This window comes from Phalaenopsis equestris, unplaced genomic scaffold (genome assembly GCF_001263595.1).
Source record: "Phalaenopsis equestris unplaced genomic scaffold, ASM126359v1 Scaffold000932, whole genome shotgun sequence".
NCBI lineage: Eukaryota > Viridiplantae > Streptophyta > Magnoliopsida > Asparagales > Orchidaceae > Phalaenopsis > Phalaenopsis equestris.
This window is the reverse complement of record NW_018165371.1, coordinates 688,156-704,291: the sequence shown is the minus strand read 5'-3', so window position 1 is coordinate 704,291 and position 16,136 is coordinate 688,156. Positions and strand designations below refer to the sequence as shown.

The window sequence follows — 16,136 nt, the reverse complement described above, 5'->3', positions numbered from 1 at the left end:
GTATCCATCATGGGAATATATACTGATAGTGATTATGGTGTAACCATGTTCATTTTGTATGCTTTACTTAAGAAGCTTTGATTGAATTCATGTTTTCTAAATTTGCCTCCTGCCATGTTTTCTAGCCATGGTTTTAATGTAAAAGATACATTTTCATGTCAAGAAATTATAAATGATCAAGACTAGAAAACTAACCCATCTGCAAGTGATAGGGATCAACCATTGCAAATGCCTCACCACTCGCTTGAGCTAGTTACTAAAAGCATTCTCTCATATACAGTTCTCATAACTACAAAAGCACCAACTCCTTTTGTGCACACAAGGTTGACCCAATCAGTCATGAAGCAAATCTCAACTGTCACGAGGATGATCAAATTGATTTTAACTTGGCAGAGCAGAATTCTTTATGGTTCATTTGAGTGACTGTAGAACTAATATATAATCAATCTCAGACATGTGTATGGTATCAGGATTAATGCTCATCATCAGCAACAATATTCTAAAGCTCAAAGCAATGAGTATAATCAAACTCTCTTGACTTTGGATTCCATAATGTGCTTAATGTACAAAACCACACCACATTCATATCTATATGATCACTGCAATTAAGTCAAATCTTCCTCCAACCACTCGAAGAAAAGGAAGAAAAACATGAATGCAATTTGGAACCACTCTCCTTACTCTAGCTTGATTGATCCCTAACAGAGCTATTGATGTAAAACTTTTTTCTTTGGTTTTATAAACTCATAATTTATTCATTCTTGAATATAAAATAAAATATATAATTGTATTTCTTTGGTGAATATTTTTGTTAAAGCTTGGTGACCAATCATTTCCCTTGTAACATAAGCGAGTTCCCAGTCATTTACTGTGTTTTATGCCCTCTCCTCCTCCATCTCTCAGCTCATTCTCCAAACCCTAACCTTGTCACCACAAACAACTACCCGCAACACCAAAATTAACCCAGAACCTTTACCATAACCAACGCCTCATCCCTCCCCTCCCCTCCCTTCACAGCAACCTTAAAGGCTAAAACAACCCCCTCTCCAGTTTGACTCGTCCATCAAACACTAGAACAACTCTGACTCACAAGTTTCCATCTTCCAAGCCTTCATAAACCTTAGCATTGATAGAAAGAGAAACAAGTTGTGTGGAAGAGAAATGAGTAGGGAAATCTGTATTTCCAATAATCAGCAATGCTATTACAAGGAGTATTTATAGAAAGCCTATACCCAAAGTTGAGATAATATGAGGTAAATAAAATAAAATAAACCCATAAACTAATGACCCATATATATGAGACCTTATTCATGCTCGATATTAGCCCCCCACAAACTAAGAATGTCTGGTTGAGATATCGTTAGTTTGCTCCCGAGAGTGCAGAATCTTGGAGTTGGAAGTTGGTAAGTATATCCACTAATTGCTCATCCAATGACACCTATTGTAATGTAATTACATTAGACTGGATGTGATCCCTAATGATATGGTACTCCATTTCAATATGCTTGGTTCCTACATGAAGATAGGCTTCTGAGCTATGGCCATGGCTGACATAATATCACAATGAATTGTTGTAGGTGTAGGGCTGGAGACGTGAAAATCTTGTAGAAGTTTTTTTAGCCATATGACATCTATCACAGCTGAGGATAGAAATCGATATTCTGATTCAGTACAGGATCTAGCAACCGTTGGTTACCTTTTCATATTCCATGAGAGAAGACTAAAACCTATAAAGGTGCAATACCCTGTAGTAGATTTTCTATCACTCACATCACTGGCCCAACTTGCGTCGACATAAATATGAAGTGTAAGACAACCAACTTGAAAGGGAAAATCAAAATCAAATGTGCCATGAATATATCTTAAGAGACGCTTGAGATGTTGATAATGTGGGTGAAGCGGTTGTTGAAGATACTGGGAGAGTGAATTAAAAGCAACCATAATATCTGGTCTAGTCAAGGTGAGGTACTGTAGTGAGTCGACTAGTTGCCTATATAGAGATGGATTGGGGAGAAGATCTAAGGAATCCAATAATCACTTGGGAGATGGATTGCCGAGTAGAGACGGCTTTGCATGTTGACATTCTAGCTCGAGCGAGGATTTCATGGATATAGGTAGTCTAATTGAGGTGATAAGCATATGAGACATGTGTAATGTTGATTCCTATAAACGTAGAGATCGAATCCAGATCTTAGACAAATGATGTTGTAATTACTGTTGAAGTAGTTGCATCATACCAAGATCGTTATCAGTTCAAAGAATATCATCTACGTAAAGTAGAATGTACAGTAGGTGAGAATTATGGTGATAGATGTAGAGAGACGGATTAAAGGTATTTGTGGTGAACCTGAATTTAAGTAAATAAGTGGTAAATGTATTGCTCTATTGTCGTGGTGCCTATTTGAGACCGTAGATAGATTTTTGTAGTAGACACATATGAGTTGGGTAGTTGGAATCTTTATAACCAGGTGCTTGATTCATATATACAATTCTTCGAGTCGGCCGTGAAAAAATGCATTAGATACATCCATTTGAAATACTTGTCATTTATAATGAAGAGTGATGAAGTAACAAACATATAGTAGGTATTTTTGCTACGGGACTGAAAGTATCTGTATAATTAATTTCATATTCTTGTTGATATCCCAATGCCACTAGGCCAGCTTTGTTGCGGGCGACAGAAACATCGGATTTACGTTTAATTTGGCATGCCCACTTATTTCCAAGTATGGGTCGATCAACAAGAGGAATCAACGTCCAGGTATGTTGTTTATGAAGGCATGAAATTTATTATCCATTGCGTGCCGACAATGAATATATTTGACAGCATACTTATAATGTTGTGGTACCCCCTGGAGAGATTTATCATGTAAGAGATCGAGAATCACCTTCTAAGGTAGAGAACCGGTCTTAAAACAAGGGACCATGGGATGTGTTGGTGAGGGAGGATTGATGGGAGGAGGACTATCGTTGGGATTAATGCAAAAGGAGGAATTGACTGGTAAAGGTTTGCCAAGTAGAGAGACTTGAGAGTTTCTTGTTTGAGTTGGAGCATGGGAGGAACAAACAGATGTAGTGTTGTGTGGGATGGATGGCATAGTGGATGTAGGTATAAGGAGAAGAGGGAGCTGATTTGAGGCGTGTTCGAGGTGCTTACTGACCGAGGCGAAGACTTGTAGGGTATGATCATCTTACCAGCATTAGGGTCGAAACACTTATAACTTTTGGTATTGGAGGGACGGCTGAGAAAAACACAAGATAAGGATCTGAGTTGCAGTTTAATTCTTTGGATGGGTGATAGCCATGGAAAGCATTGGCATCCAAACGATTTTAGATGATTGTAGTGAGGTGCGGTAACATAGAGAAGTTGATGTGGTGATATGTGGCTACTGACTTTGGATGGTAAACGATTGATCAAGTAGATGGTTGTATGGACAACTTTGAGCCAAAGAGATCGAGGAATATTGGAGTACCATTGGAGTCTGCCATTAAGACCTGGTTAGTCTCCAATCGATGCTTGCATTCAACGACTCCATATTTTTGTGGAGTGTAAGGACAGCTCAGTTGTTGAATAAAACCATATTATCTTTTGATTGAATTGAAGTTCAATTGCTTCTTTGAAATTGAGAAAATGAATAGGAACTTCATTTGTTAAGCATAGGATAAAAGAAAAAATACCTTGAAAAATCATCAATGAAGAGTACATAATATTTGTAATCTTGAGCTGAATCGACAAGGGAAAATCCCCAAACATCAGTTTGAATTCAAGCTAAAGGAGTACATTGGTGCTAGCAGAGTTAGTAAAAAAAGTACGATGAAATTTAACAGTAGCACAAGAATTTCAAAGGGGAAGCTTAGAAGAAATCCGTAGATGTGCTTGTTGTCGAGCAATGCGTTGAATAACTTATTGATGCGCATAGCCGAGCCAACGATGCTACTGGTTGGAGGAAGTGACCACTGAAACTAAGGCATGAGAATTATTGGGAATGTAGTATAGACCATGACAGCAGGAACCCTGAAGAAGCTGTCAAGTCTTGCGACCCTTAATTTGATAGCCATTCAAACGCTAACTGATAAATAGAGATCAAATTATGAGAGATTTGAGGAGTGTGTAGTAGCTTGGAAAGAAAGAGTTTACAGTTTGGAGTCAGTAATATGCCGGTGTCGAAGTGTTTGATTGGGATGGTATGACCATTACCAGCCATAATCGTCTTATTCCCTTGATATGGTTCAGTCTGATTGACTTGACTATAATCAGATGTGAAATGCGAGGTTGCCCCTATATCGAGATATCAATCAAACACATTAGATGGGGAGGATGAAGTAATGTAAACAGCATGAGAATTTGGTGGTGGACGGAAGAAGTTCTTGGGTTCATAATTAAGGTTCAAGCGATGCCAACAATGAGATGTAAGATATCCAGGTTTGTTACATATCTGAAAGGTCGAACCATGAACTTTCAATGGAGTAGGCGGAACATCCATAGGTCTGGGGGAGGATTATTGCTTTTGTATTTGCCCTTGTAATATTTACTCTTGCTTTCGGAAGTAAGGCCAACTGCAGATCAAGATCAATGGATGCAGATTTCTGCTTGGTGGAGATGTTGATTTCTTCACTTATTAAAAGAGCATATAACTCATCAAGACTTATAGGAGTAGATCTCATTCGTATAGCTATCTTGAAAGAAAGATATGATGTTGGAAGAGCTTTAAAGATATAAAGAATGAAATCTTCAATATCTACATGAGAACCAACTGCAGTTATGTTGTCAACAATTGCCTTGATTTGCATGAGGTATTGAGACATAGTGAGGTTTTGCATCGAAACATTGTGGAGCTCATTCTTTAATTGAATGATGCGGGATGGATTGGTGGCTTGGAGACGCTTCTCCAATGCAGTCCATATTTCATGGCTGCATTCTAAATTCAGGACATATGCACGATGGTAGCTAAAATGCTAGAGTAAAGTGTAGCAGACAAATTCTGATCGATAAGCTGCCAAGTAGTGTAAGTGGGATTTAGGGATGAGATGCCTGTGGCATTAGAAACCATGGGAGGTGGAGGTGCAATGGTACCATCAAGAAAGCCCAAGACCATTAGCTTTGGTAATCTTGATAATTTGGGACCGCCAAATTGGATAGTTGTCTGCAGCGAGGGAGTTGGTAATCAAGGATTTCATATTTGCTATGAGGAATTTCAGGGAGGGGGGATGGGATTTTCAGTGATTCTAAGATTTACTAACCCATCCAAGAGATTGGAGGTATTTGATTCTTCCATAGCTACAAGCTTTGGCGAGCAAAATCCACCGGAAGAGAGAAAGAAGATCAAAGGAACTCCAAGCTTTGAAATCTTATCTGCCGCAGTCCTTGGGAGACAGAGAGCAGCACCAGCAAAAGAGAGGAACAAATGGAAAATCGGAGAGAAGAAAAGAATGGGGAAGGAAGAAATCTTGATGAGGATTTTAAGAGACCTGCTCTAATGCCATGATAGAAAGAGAAATAAGTTGCGTGGAAGAGAAATGGAAGGCAAGAAAATATTTGTATTTCCAATAATCAGTAATGTTATCACAGAGAGTATTTATAGAAAGCCTATACCCACACAAGTTGAGATAATACAGGTCGATATTAAGCATCACCTTCCCCACCTTTTGGCCTTGTCTAGAACACCCCACACTAGGCCCTCTTCCCTCCTCATGTCCATAACAATAATTCCCCAAGCTTAAAAGTCTCAACCAACCCTTCCTCCCATTTTAAGCCAAACTCTAGTTACCACCAAATCCTTCCAAGTCTTCCACCATACCACTACCCAGCACCAAAAGTAAAGAGCGAGTTTCTTCCCCCTCATGATCCTCCCACCACCATCCATCTCATCTTACAAAATCACCCAAAAAATGAACCAAAAAAGAATGACTTTTATTAGGTAACAATGCGCATGGAATGGTCTCCGTATCTTTCTCAAGTTCTTTAATTTTTCTACACTTGGCCGTCTAAATTTGAAGTTAATCCCCATTTTCATCCATGATAGCTTTCATCCCACAGCTTTACAGATAATCAACCCCACCCATATATGTCACCATAAATCCTAAGTTGATCGAAAGGCGAGGAAACCATTGCATTCTACTGTCATCAGACAAAGTACTACAAGAAGATCAAAATGCGGTCACAAAAAAGACACAAAAAAAAACATTCAATAAAATTAATGTGAATGACAAACAGCACATAGGCTCTCTGGAAGATAAACTTCGGATAGACCTAAGGGGAAAATGTATCTAAAACGCATTTTGCAGGTAAAAATCATGATAAAACCATTCTCTGTTTTCTTTTACTCGGAATACTGCTCACCTCAAGCTGCTGGAGATTTTTTTCGATTATTTTCCTACGAATGTCCTCATACGAGTGGATCGAAGCCTCCATTCCTCCCTTCACGCTCTCTTTCGTCTCTTACAACTTAGAAATAGAAGTTTTGAGCTTGAAAAACTGTGCAGGTGGCAGGACAATAGTCCAATCTTTAAAAGGGAACACACTTAGCAATAAGATCTTATTACAAATAGATTTATAATCCTTTCCTGAAAACGCAATTTTAATTTTTGGTTTAATTATTTTAATTTTTTTTAAATTTGACTTCTTAAATATTTATTCTTTAAATGTTTTTAATTTAATATATATTTAAAAATATTTATAAATTATTATACTTGATTTATTAAAATATTAATAACTTTTGTAGTTAAATATTAATTTAATTAACTAATGAATAATATAATTTGTTAGGCTTATGATTAGTAAAATTTTTGCAATGTTTAATAATATTGATTACAGAATATTGATACAAAAATTAATATGGAAATGTATTAATAATAGGCAAAATTTTAATAAAAAATGAATAAATATTAATAAATATTGATAAATCTAGCATTAAAATTTTAAATTAGTAAAATTAGTGAAAATTATCCTTAATTTTTTATTATTTTGAATTATATATTAGCATTTAAATTAGTAATTGTGCATCATGCATTTTGATAGCTTGAGTACCACTTATTAGTTGGAATCATCTGCAGTGGCATATCGTGGATTGAGTTTTGCGCGGTTTGCCAACATTCAACCAACATTTATTGAACAAATCAAATGAACTTTAAAAAGGCAAATGAGTGCAACAGAGCAATGTTAAGGAGCAACAAAACTATATTGAGCTTTGGAATAATCAATCAGTGCACATAACACAATGATTTCATATAAAATTTTTAGGATATCGCCCGGACGCAGCTTAAGTTCGGACGATGGACATGAAACACTGGCAAAAAAAAACACATTATTATTGTGTCCGTCGCTAGCACGTAGCTCGCGTTCGGACGACATACAGAAAATTTTATCTATTCCGCAGCAATGGCGATGGGATAACTGTAAGATCCAAAAAAAAAGAAACTGTAAATACTGCATTAAATCAACACTGGCCTTTCAATTAGAAGAAATTATTCCATGACTTCATTTTCATACTAATTTTTCTATTTAATTAATCTTATTTTAGTGTTGTAAAGACTTGGGTTTATTTAGTCGAATCTCATGTTTCAGTAATTATTATTTATTTATAGCGTTGATATGTGAAACCTCATTACTACTATTTTATAATTGGGTATAAATATTATGGATGTTTTGTATTTATATTCACGAGTTTTGATTATGATGCATGAAATATAATTAATATTATAATATTATTATATATGTATTAAATTCTTTTGTTGTGACTAGTTGGATTTATTTCTCTGAAAAAACAGTGAATTTCCACAGGATCGATGCTTACATTTTTTTATTTTAGGGTATCGTAAAAACAGACTATATATTAACTGTTTTATTTTCTTTTCTAGGCCTTGGTAGCTATTTCTTTGTTGTTATTGAAGTTTCCTTTAGTTTTTCCCTTATTTCATTTAGTTCTATTAGTTGTACGATTTTTATTTAGAGAATGAAATAAATTTATATTTTCTTGCAATTTTCATTTCTATTTCTATAAATCATTTATTTTGATAATACAAAATATGTTCAATTCTTTTCATCACGTCTTATGTTATCGGGGTGTACTGCCTTCCAGATTTAGGTTGTAACAGAGTGGTATCAGTGTATATTTAATATTTAATTTTCATTGTATTTTGCACAATATCACTTTTATTTTGTAATCAATATCATTTATTTTTGCATTCCACATTCCTTATTTTTTGCATTACATATCCCTTGTCTTCTTAGGACTGGAAATGGGATACGTTATATTAGTTAACAAGTTATTTAGTCCATTTTGATTTTGATAAATTTTAATTGCTTAGAATGAATCCAAATAGAAGAGGTGTTGTAGCCGATAGCACAATGGAAACCCAGAGAGCTACTAGAAGTTGTACTTGTCCCTAGAGTTCCTCGCTCTCCTAATTGTTATCATGTCAAAATTATACATTTGATTGGAAGGCATGAGGATTAAAAGACTACCACGTACCTTTTTTGGCTGACAAGAAGATATGTGAAGAAGTTTGTCTATTATCAAATGTACTACCTACAGAGACTTAGTGGATCGAGTTACACATGCTGAGTTGGAGCTTAATGCTTGTGAATAAATGATTGCCACAAAATTAAAAAAAATGTAAATACTCAAGCACAAAAAGAATCATAAAAGAAGAACCAGAGAGATAAACTAAAGTCCAATTATAATTACCCTCATTATGAGAAGAGAGACCCTAGAAATTACAGTTTAAGCATTGGCAAGTACTTAAAATGATACAACACCAATCACAAGATCAAGGATTGCCCTTTCCCGACCCAAACTCGGCTCATATTAAACCAGGAGACTAACTTCAACCAACATAAGAATGGATGACATAAATATAATAAATGTTAATATCATACGCAATGTGACAATGGACAAGCAAGTCAATACTATTTTCAGCTTCAATAACAATAGCAATAAGTGATGGTGTACATATCAATCATATCTTTTTGTATTCAATAGTAGCGGCCACCACTAATGTATCAACACCCTTAAATTGTGTAGTACTAATCTTAGTGAAATTAGGCTTCGGCCCAGACTGAAGTTGAGCATTTGTTATGATGTAGTAAGAAGCCCATGAAGCCCCTGTCATGATGACATGTATTGTTTATTTTTTTTGTAATCAACAAGGGTATTTTAACTATGGGGCAATGCATTTATTCATATCATACAAATTTGCATCTAATATATTAATACGCTACATCTGAATTTGGTAATAATTATGTAATCTAACTCTAATGTGACTGATAATAAATGTGCTCATGATTGTGATATTATTATCAATAATAGGCACATGTCAGTCACATTTCTAGTATTTCTAATAGCCCAATTGATGTTGTATTATATTTGAACTTGGAGACCAAGTTCTTTTATGGGGGTAGTATGCAGACCTACAAAATTTTTCTTTCGAATACCGTGTTGATGTTGCACCGCCCTGCCTCTTGGATTGTGTAAATCATGTGATTTTTTTTTCCTTTTAGCTTGCCGCCTTCCTAAGTTACAATTTATTTCCTTCCTTGCTTCATCATACTTCTCAATCGTGCGAACCACTTTCTCAATTTGAATGTGACCCTCCCATTTTTTTTCTTTTATTCATTACCATATCTCTACTCAATATATGAAGGACCAAGATCACAGTAGGAGAATCCTCCCTTTTAATAGCCATCAAAGATCTCTCTTCTCCCATCTCTTTTCTTCTCCTAACCCTTACGATACAGCCTTGATTAGAGCTGGTTATGGAAGGAACAATGGGATTGTGGTGTTTAGGAACCACCAAAACACCTATCTTTCTCTTCTTCTAGCGACTTCGCAACCTCATTCATTTACGACCATAGCCAAGACCTAAGGTGAGCTCACTTCTCCTCCTTGATTTTTATTTCATTGCATTTCGATATTATTGTTATAAATCTTTATATCAATTAAATTTACTATTTTAATTGAAAAACTCGTTAGGTTAGAATAATATTAATTTACAATCAATCCCTACACCTAACCTAATAAATTGTTAATCATAATATATTTAATTGCATACCTGTTTTTGAGATTTTGATTTGTGTAAGATTTATTAGTTAACTTTCGTTGAACTAATAAAGTTAGACTTCAACATTCGTCCCGAGAGAAGTGATTGTTCTTATTATAGAGTGTTAACCTCGTTACTTGTATTAGATTCTAAACTAATTTTAGGTTTCTCAATCTTACCATTTAAATTCCATTAATAAAATTGTTTTATATTTTATTTTCATTCATAATGGCTTTCCTATGTAATTAGCCTTATTTCAATATTTCATGGTCTTATGCTTAATTACTCAGATGTCTTATTATTTCTTTATAATATTGATACTTAAAATCACATTATTAGGATTTCATAATTATTTCAAAATACCGATAGATATTATGCAGTTAACATTCGATTCTCTTAACAGACTAACAATTAATGCTCCAAGGATATCAACTACAAATGCTTTATGGATATCAAACATGGACATTCATCAACTCTCAACATATATAAATTTAACTGACTATGCAAGATCATCTACATATGCACTCAAATGGTCATCCACGAGATTGGGGTTTGGAATGTTAGAAGCAGGACCATCGACAGCACAATAATGGCCATCTTGTCAATTACAATGAGAAGTTTCTCCAGGCGGTGAGCTTGAAGGGCTACTAGGCTTCACATTATATGACACAACTTTTCCTTAGGTGTCACCAACCGATATGCCATTAGCACTAGCTTAACGAGATGGAGAGAGGCCACCCGTAGAGGATGATTCATTTCAAAGAAGACCGAGCAGAGCACCTACTATGTATATACCAATGCCGATGTCATTCTATAATGTTGCAGAAGAACTTAGCATATTTCAACAAACCAATTATAAAAATTCTTTATTTTAAAGTTAATTTTTATATTTTATTATTATGCATGAAAACTGGTTTAATACATTTTTGATGAGTAATATAAAGTAATTATTTTATGCATAACTACAAATTTTTAATGTTAAATTATAAATTAATATAAGTAATTTTAACAAATTTTGATTTTTTGTTAATTAATAACCTTTTACCTAATTTAAAATTATTTAATGATAGAAGATTTTATTGATCTTAATGATAATATTAATCACTCTTTATTTATTTGTAATTTTATAGTCAATATTACTACTACTCAATTAATTATATTTTTATAATTAGTTAATTGTTGAATCCCCTTAGAACGTAGGGTCTCGTGTTGTTTGTGGATACAAGCAATCTGGAAGAGTCCTATTAGAATATAGAAGATGATACAAGAAGTAAGAAAGAGATGGATCAGATTCACCAATAACTTTCGGTATTATACGGAAGAGAGTCTTTCATATCAGAATTCTCTCCTTTCTAGCGTAAGTTACTATTAATCCTCATACGGAGCGGAAATGAGAGGTCAACAGAGAAAATGAAAGAGAGAGAGAAAGCGAGAGAGAGAGAGTCCCTCCTCTCCGATTTTCCTCCCTTTTTTATACATGGAGACCACCTAGACAACTTTATTGCGAATGAGATTTTCAGCCGTCAAAGTTGTCGGATTGTTGGGCATGAACAATACATAAATTGTTCCTGATATCTTCGAGAAATGAGGGTCATGGAATTCTGATGGCATCTTTAATGAAGGTTGTCATTCAATAAATGATTGATAGTTGTCTCTATTAATATGATTGGCATTATTAATGTCGCTCTGCTTCGACCACAATTTATGATGGATCTAGTTCAACCACTTCGGGCAATTGACTCAATTCATCCGCTTTGGCCAGTGCAATTGATTCTGCCACTTTGGCGTTTGAGCAGGCGAGCATGATTCCTTGTAGGTCGATGTTCTATTCTAGTATTCGTGTATTATGGTAGTTGTGTGTACAGTTAAATTAATATTTATAAATATTTCTAGATATATAAAATACTCTAATAGCTATCTCAATTTTTTTTTTTCAATTCATTATGCATAAAGTTATTAAACAATCTTTAAAATAAATAACAATATTATATAACTTCTTAAATATGTTTTATTTTTTTTCAAAATCAATAAACATAAATAATTTTGATAAATTTCAGTTTTTTTTAAAAAATAAATGATTGACCAAACAAATCTAATTTATGTTTTCAAAACACAAAAATTAAACTTGCTTCTTTTAAAAATTTTAAAAACCAACTAAACATGCAATTTCAATTCCTGTGTTTTGATATGAAAAGATTCAATTTCTGAATGTTGAAAATAATTTTAAAAATTTTTATTGCTAAATTAGAAGTCCACTAATGTAGTTTTGTGGGTATTTTTTTGGTAAGTTTAATGGTCATTTTTTAGGTGATAAATTTAAAAGTTATAAATGAAATTGGGATTGATGGTCATGCAAATTGTGTAAACTCCTCCCCTAAAGTCATAATGCCCATGGGGCAGTTCATTTTGGTTATCCCATATGTTGGTCTTAGTCATTCTAGCCAAAGACTAGGGGCTTGGGGCCACCCATATGAGTCTCCAAAAAGAGCCAAGAGGTAGGTTAGATATAGGTGGTTTTAGGGTTTGAGTATGTATGTGAGGTTATGACCAAGATCAAGCCACCCAGGGTTGCCCTAATGTCTCACTGATCCTATTGGAGCTCACTCTTGGGTCTTCACATGTGGGTCTTAACCATCCCAAGTGACATTTGGGGGCTTGCGACCATTCATGTGACACTTTACAAGAAGAGTCAAGAAGTGTTTGAAATTTCTATGTGGGAGTTTCCATCACTAGTCCTCTAAGATAGTCAACAGAAAAGCCTCATTGTTAGATCCTAAACTTCTAAAAAGAGGATAATAGACCTCATCAACAACGAGGTCAACACTAGGTTAAGCTGGGTTGACTCGAGTTAAGCCTCCTGAGTTGAGTCAAATCTAACTTGAGTTAGACTTAGATGAAATCTAAATCAATTTAAATTTGATTCATCCTTTAATTGAATCAAGTCTAAGCTGAATCAGACTTGAGTCGATTTTCAATTAAACTCGATTTAAGTTAAACTTAATTTAAGTTTGAATTTGAGCTCTCAATTGGGTCATGAGTTAGGTTAGATTAACTTGAGGTATTAAGGCTGATTTGAGTTAACCCGAGTTAGGTCGGGTTGACCCAGGGGTTCTGTTGAATTGGGTTAACCCAAGTTAGGTTGGGTTGATCCAGTGTTAAATTTGATTTAGGTTAACCTAAGTTAAGTTGGGTTGACATGGTGATTCAGTTGATTTGGGATAACCCAAGTTAGGTTGGGTTAATATAGAGGTCCAGTTGATTTGGATTAACCCAAGTTAGGTAGAGTTGACCTAGTAATTTAGTTGATTTGGGTTAACCTGAGGTAGGTCGATTTGATCCGGTGACTTAGTTAATTTGGGTTAACCCAAGGTAGGCCAGTTTGACCTGGTGATTTAGTTGATTTGGGTTAACCCGAGTAAGGTCGAGTTGACCCAAGATTTCAATTGATTTAGGTTAACCAAAGTTAGGTCTGATTAACGCCATTGGTTAAAGTTAATTTGGGTTAATCCGAGTTAGGTGGGGTTGGCCCGGGGATTCAATTGATTTGGGTTTACCCGAGGTCGAGTTGACCTGATGGATCAATTTGATTTTGGATTAACTTGAGATGCGAGTTGACCCAAAGATTTAGTTGATTTGGGTTAACCCGAGGTAGGTCAAACTGACCTGGTGATTTAGTTGATTTAGGTTAACTCGAGTTAGGTCCGGTGAACCTGGTGGATCAAGATGATTTGGGTTAACCTAAGTTAGGTCCGGTTGACTCGGTGGATCGAGTTGGACTAGGTTTGAGTTGGGTTAGACCTAGGGTTGTTTAGGTTGTGGTTAGGTCTAAATTGGGTTAGATCTGATGTTGAACTACATCTAAGTTAGGTTAAACCTAGGGTTGTTTAATTGGGCTAGTTCTAAGTTGAGTTAGACATATGGTTGTTTAATTTGGGCTAGGTCTAAGTTGGGTTAGACCTAGGGTTTTTTAATTTGGGCTAGGTCTAAGTTGAGTTAGACTTAATACGTCTCAAGTTGAACTAAGTCTAATTTTGATTAGACTTAGAAGGGTTTAATGTATTCTAGATCTAGGTTGAGTTAGATTTAGAGGGATTTAGGTTAAATTACATCTAAATTAGGTTATACCTAGAAGTTTTCATGTGCATTAGGTCTAAATTAGGTTAGACCTAAGATGGTTTGGGCTAGGCCTAAGTTAGGTTAGACCTAGACTTGAACCCTACCTTGGCTGGAGCTATGTTAGATCTTTTTGAGGGTCAGGTCAAACCTCAATTGGATTGGGTCCAATTGTGGGACAAGTTGAGTTAGGCTTAAGTTGGGTTAGACCTAAGTCAAATTAGAGCAAGTCAAGCACAAATTAGACTAAGAACGAGTTATTAGTGTTGAACCCATGATTAACGGGGTAACCATGGTGTTACTTCCTAAAAACCCTTTAGGCTAAGCCCCAAAGGCTCACCAAGTGTTTTAAGTTAATTTTAGTAGACAGTTTTTAGCCAAGATGTAAAAATTTGAATTTACATTTTTACTCCTAGCTACCTAATTTTCATTTTAGGAATTTAACGGGTGGAAATTTTCATTTCAGGATTTTAGTTCAATATTCTAAATTTTTTTGTTAATTTGCATTTTTCTGATTTTTTACTTCAGTTTTTATAAATAATTTTTTTTAAATAAATACATTTAGAAAATTTATCATTTCTATGTTAGGGAGTCCCCCAAATTAAACGACCCTAGGTCTAACCGAACTTAGACCTAGCCCAAATTAAACAACCCTATGTCTAACTCAACTTAGACATAGCCCAATTAAACAACCTTAGGTCCAACCCAACTTAAATGTAGTTCAATATCGACCCCTTTAGGTTTAACCCAAATTAGACTTAATTAAAACCTAAACAACTCTAGGTCTAACCCAACTTGATCCACTGGGTCAACCAGACCTAACTTAGGTTAACCCAAATCAACTTAATCCACAGGGTCAACCCGACCTAACCTGGGTTAACCCAAATCAACTAAATCACCAGGTCAACCTGACTTATCTTGGGTTAACCCAAATTAGCTAAATCCTTAGGCCAACCAACGTAACTCAAGTTAAGCCAAAATCAAATTGAATCAGGTCAACTCGACCAAACTCGGGTAAACCCGTTGTCTAACCCAACTGGACCCACAATTGGACCCAATTCAATTGAGGTTAGACCCGACCCCCAAAAAAATCTAACCTAGCTCCAGCCAATCTAGGGTTCAACTCTTGGTCTAACTTAACTTAAGCCTAACTTGAACCATCTTAAGTCTAACTTAATCTAGACTTAATGCGCATGAACACTTCTAGGTATTACCTAATTTAGACCAAAAGTGACTTACTGTTAGCCCGATAGGGCTTTGATGAGCCCTAGTTGGAGTTTATCATTCACTGGTGCAATCTTAGTTTGTAGTGTGAGCCATAGTTGCAGGAGTAACATGTGGGGGAGGAAATGTAATTTATATTTTGATGTGAATTTCCATCTTGGAACTAGTAAATTAGATTCTGAAGTGAATTTCCATCTGGCTATGGAAATTAGTCTTCGTACTGGAGGATACTGTGAAAAATTTTACACCTTATGAAATATTTCCTTCTAAGAATATTTTTTCAAGTATTCAGTCAGTTGTATAAGAGGTTACTACGATGAGCATGTTTAGTTCTATGATTGGCTTTACAATTGAAAACAAAATACAAAATAAATATACTTGTGATAGGGTTAGAGTAACCACAATTGCAAGAAAAATTAGAAATAGATACCATGAAGTCTAAATTAGTTGTTAAAATAATTTTTTATTTTTACAAAACAATAATTATCGCTAAAAAATTGACTGATTTTAATGTTAACTCGGATTTCTCTAGAGACAATAACAGTTAAGCTCGACATTGGAACGTTAACAGCCTATTGAGGATGTTGGGGCTGTCGAAGATCGATAATCGGTGAAAATTTATCAATATTTTAACCGTAGTTTTCATTCATATTTTACCTGAAAGTGTAAAGTCAGTGATCCGTATGGGGTTTGCAATTGGCTTTCACTTGGAGACAAAATATGAGACAAATATATATATATATATGAGTAATATAAAGTAA

At 35.0% G+C, this 16,136-nt stretch overlaps 1 protein-coding gene across 4 annotated transcripts in view; it reads right to left on the bottom strand.

Annotated features, from left to right (window-relative positions):
* LOC110032362 (B3 domain-containing protein Os05g0481400-like) overlaps positions 1–6,460 on the bottom strand; it is a 29,256-nt gene extending 22,796 nt beyond the window's left edge. For 3 of the 4 annotated variants that reach the window (XM_020735966.1, XM_020735968.1, XM_020735969.1), the window contains exon 1: positions 6,341–6,460. In XM_020735966.1, the coding sequence (XP_020591625.1) occupies positions 6,341–6,412 (72 nt within the window). In that variant the 5' untranslated portion in view covers positions 6,413–6,460. Of the gene's footprint in view, positions 1–5,241; positions 5,303–6,340 lie in introns of those variants that run through there. The other variant, XM_020735972.1, reaches the window with a different exon arrangement.
* Between the last annotated feature and the right edge of the window lie 9,676 nt (positions 6,461–16,136).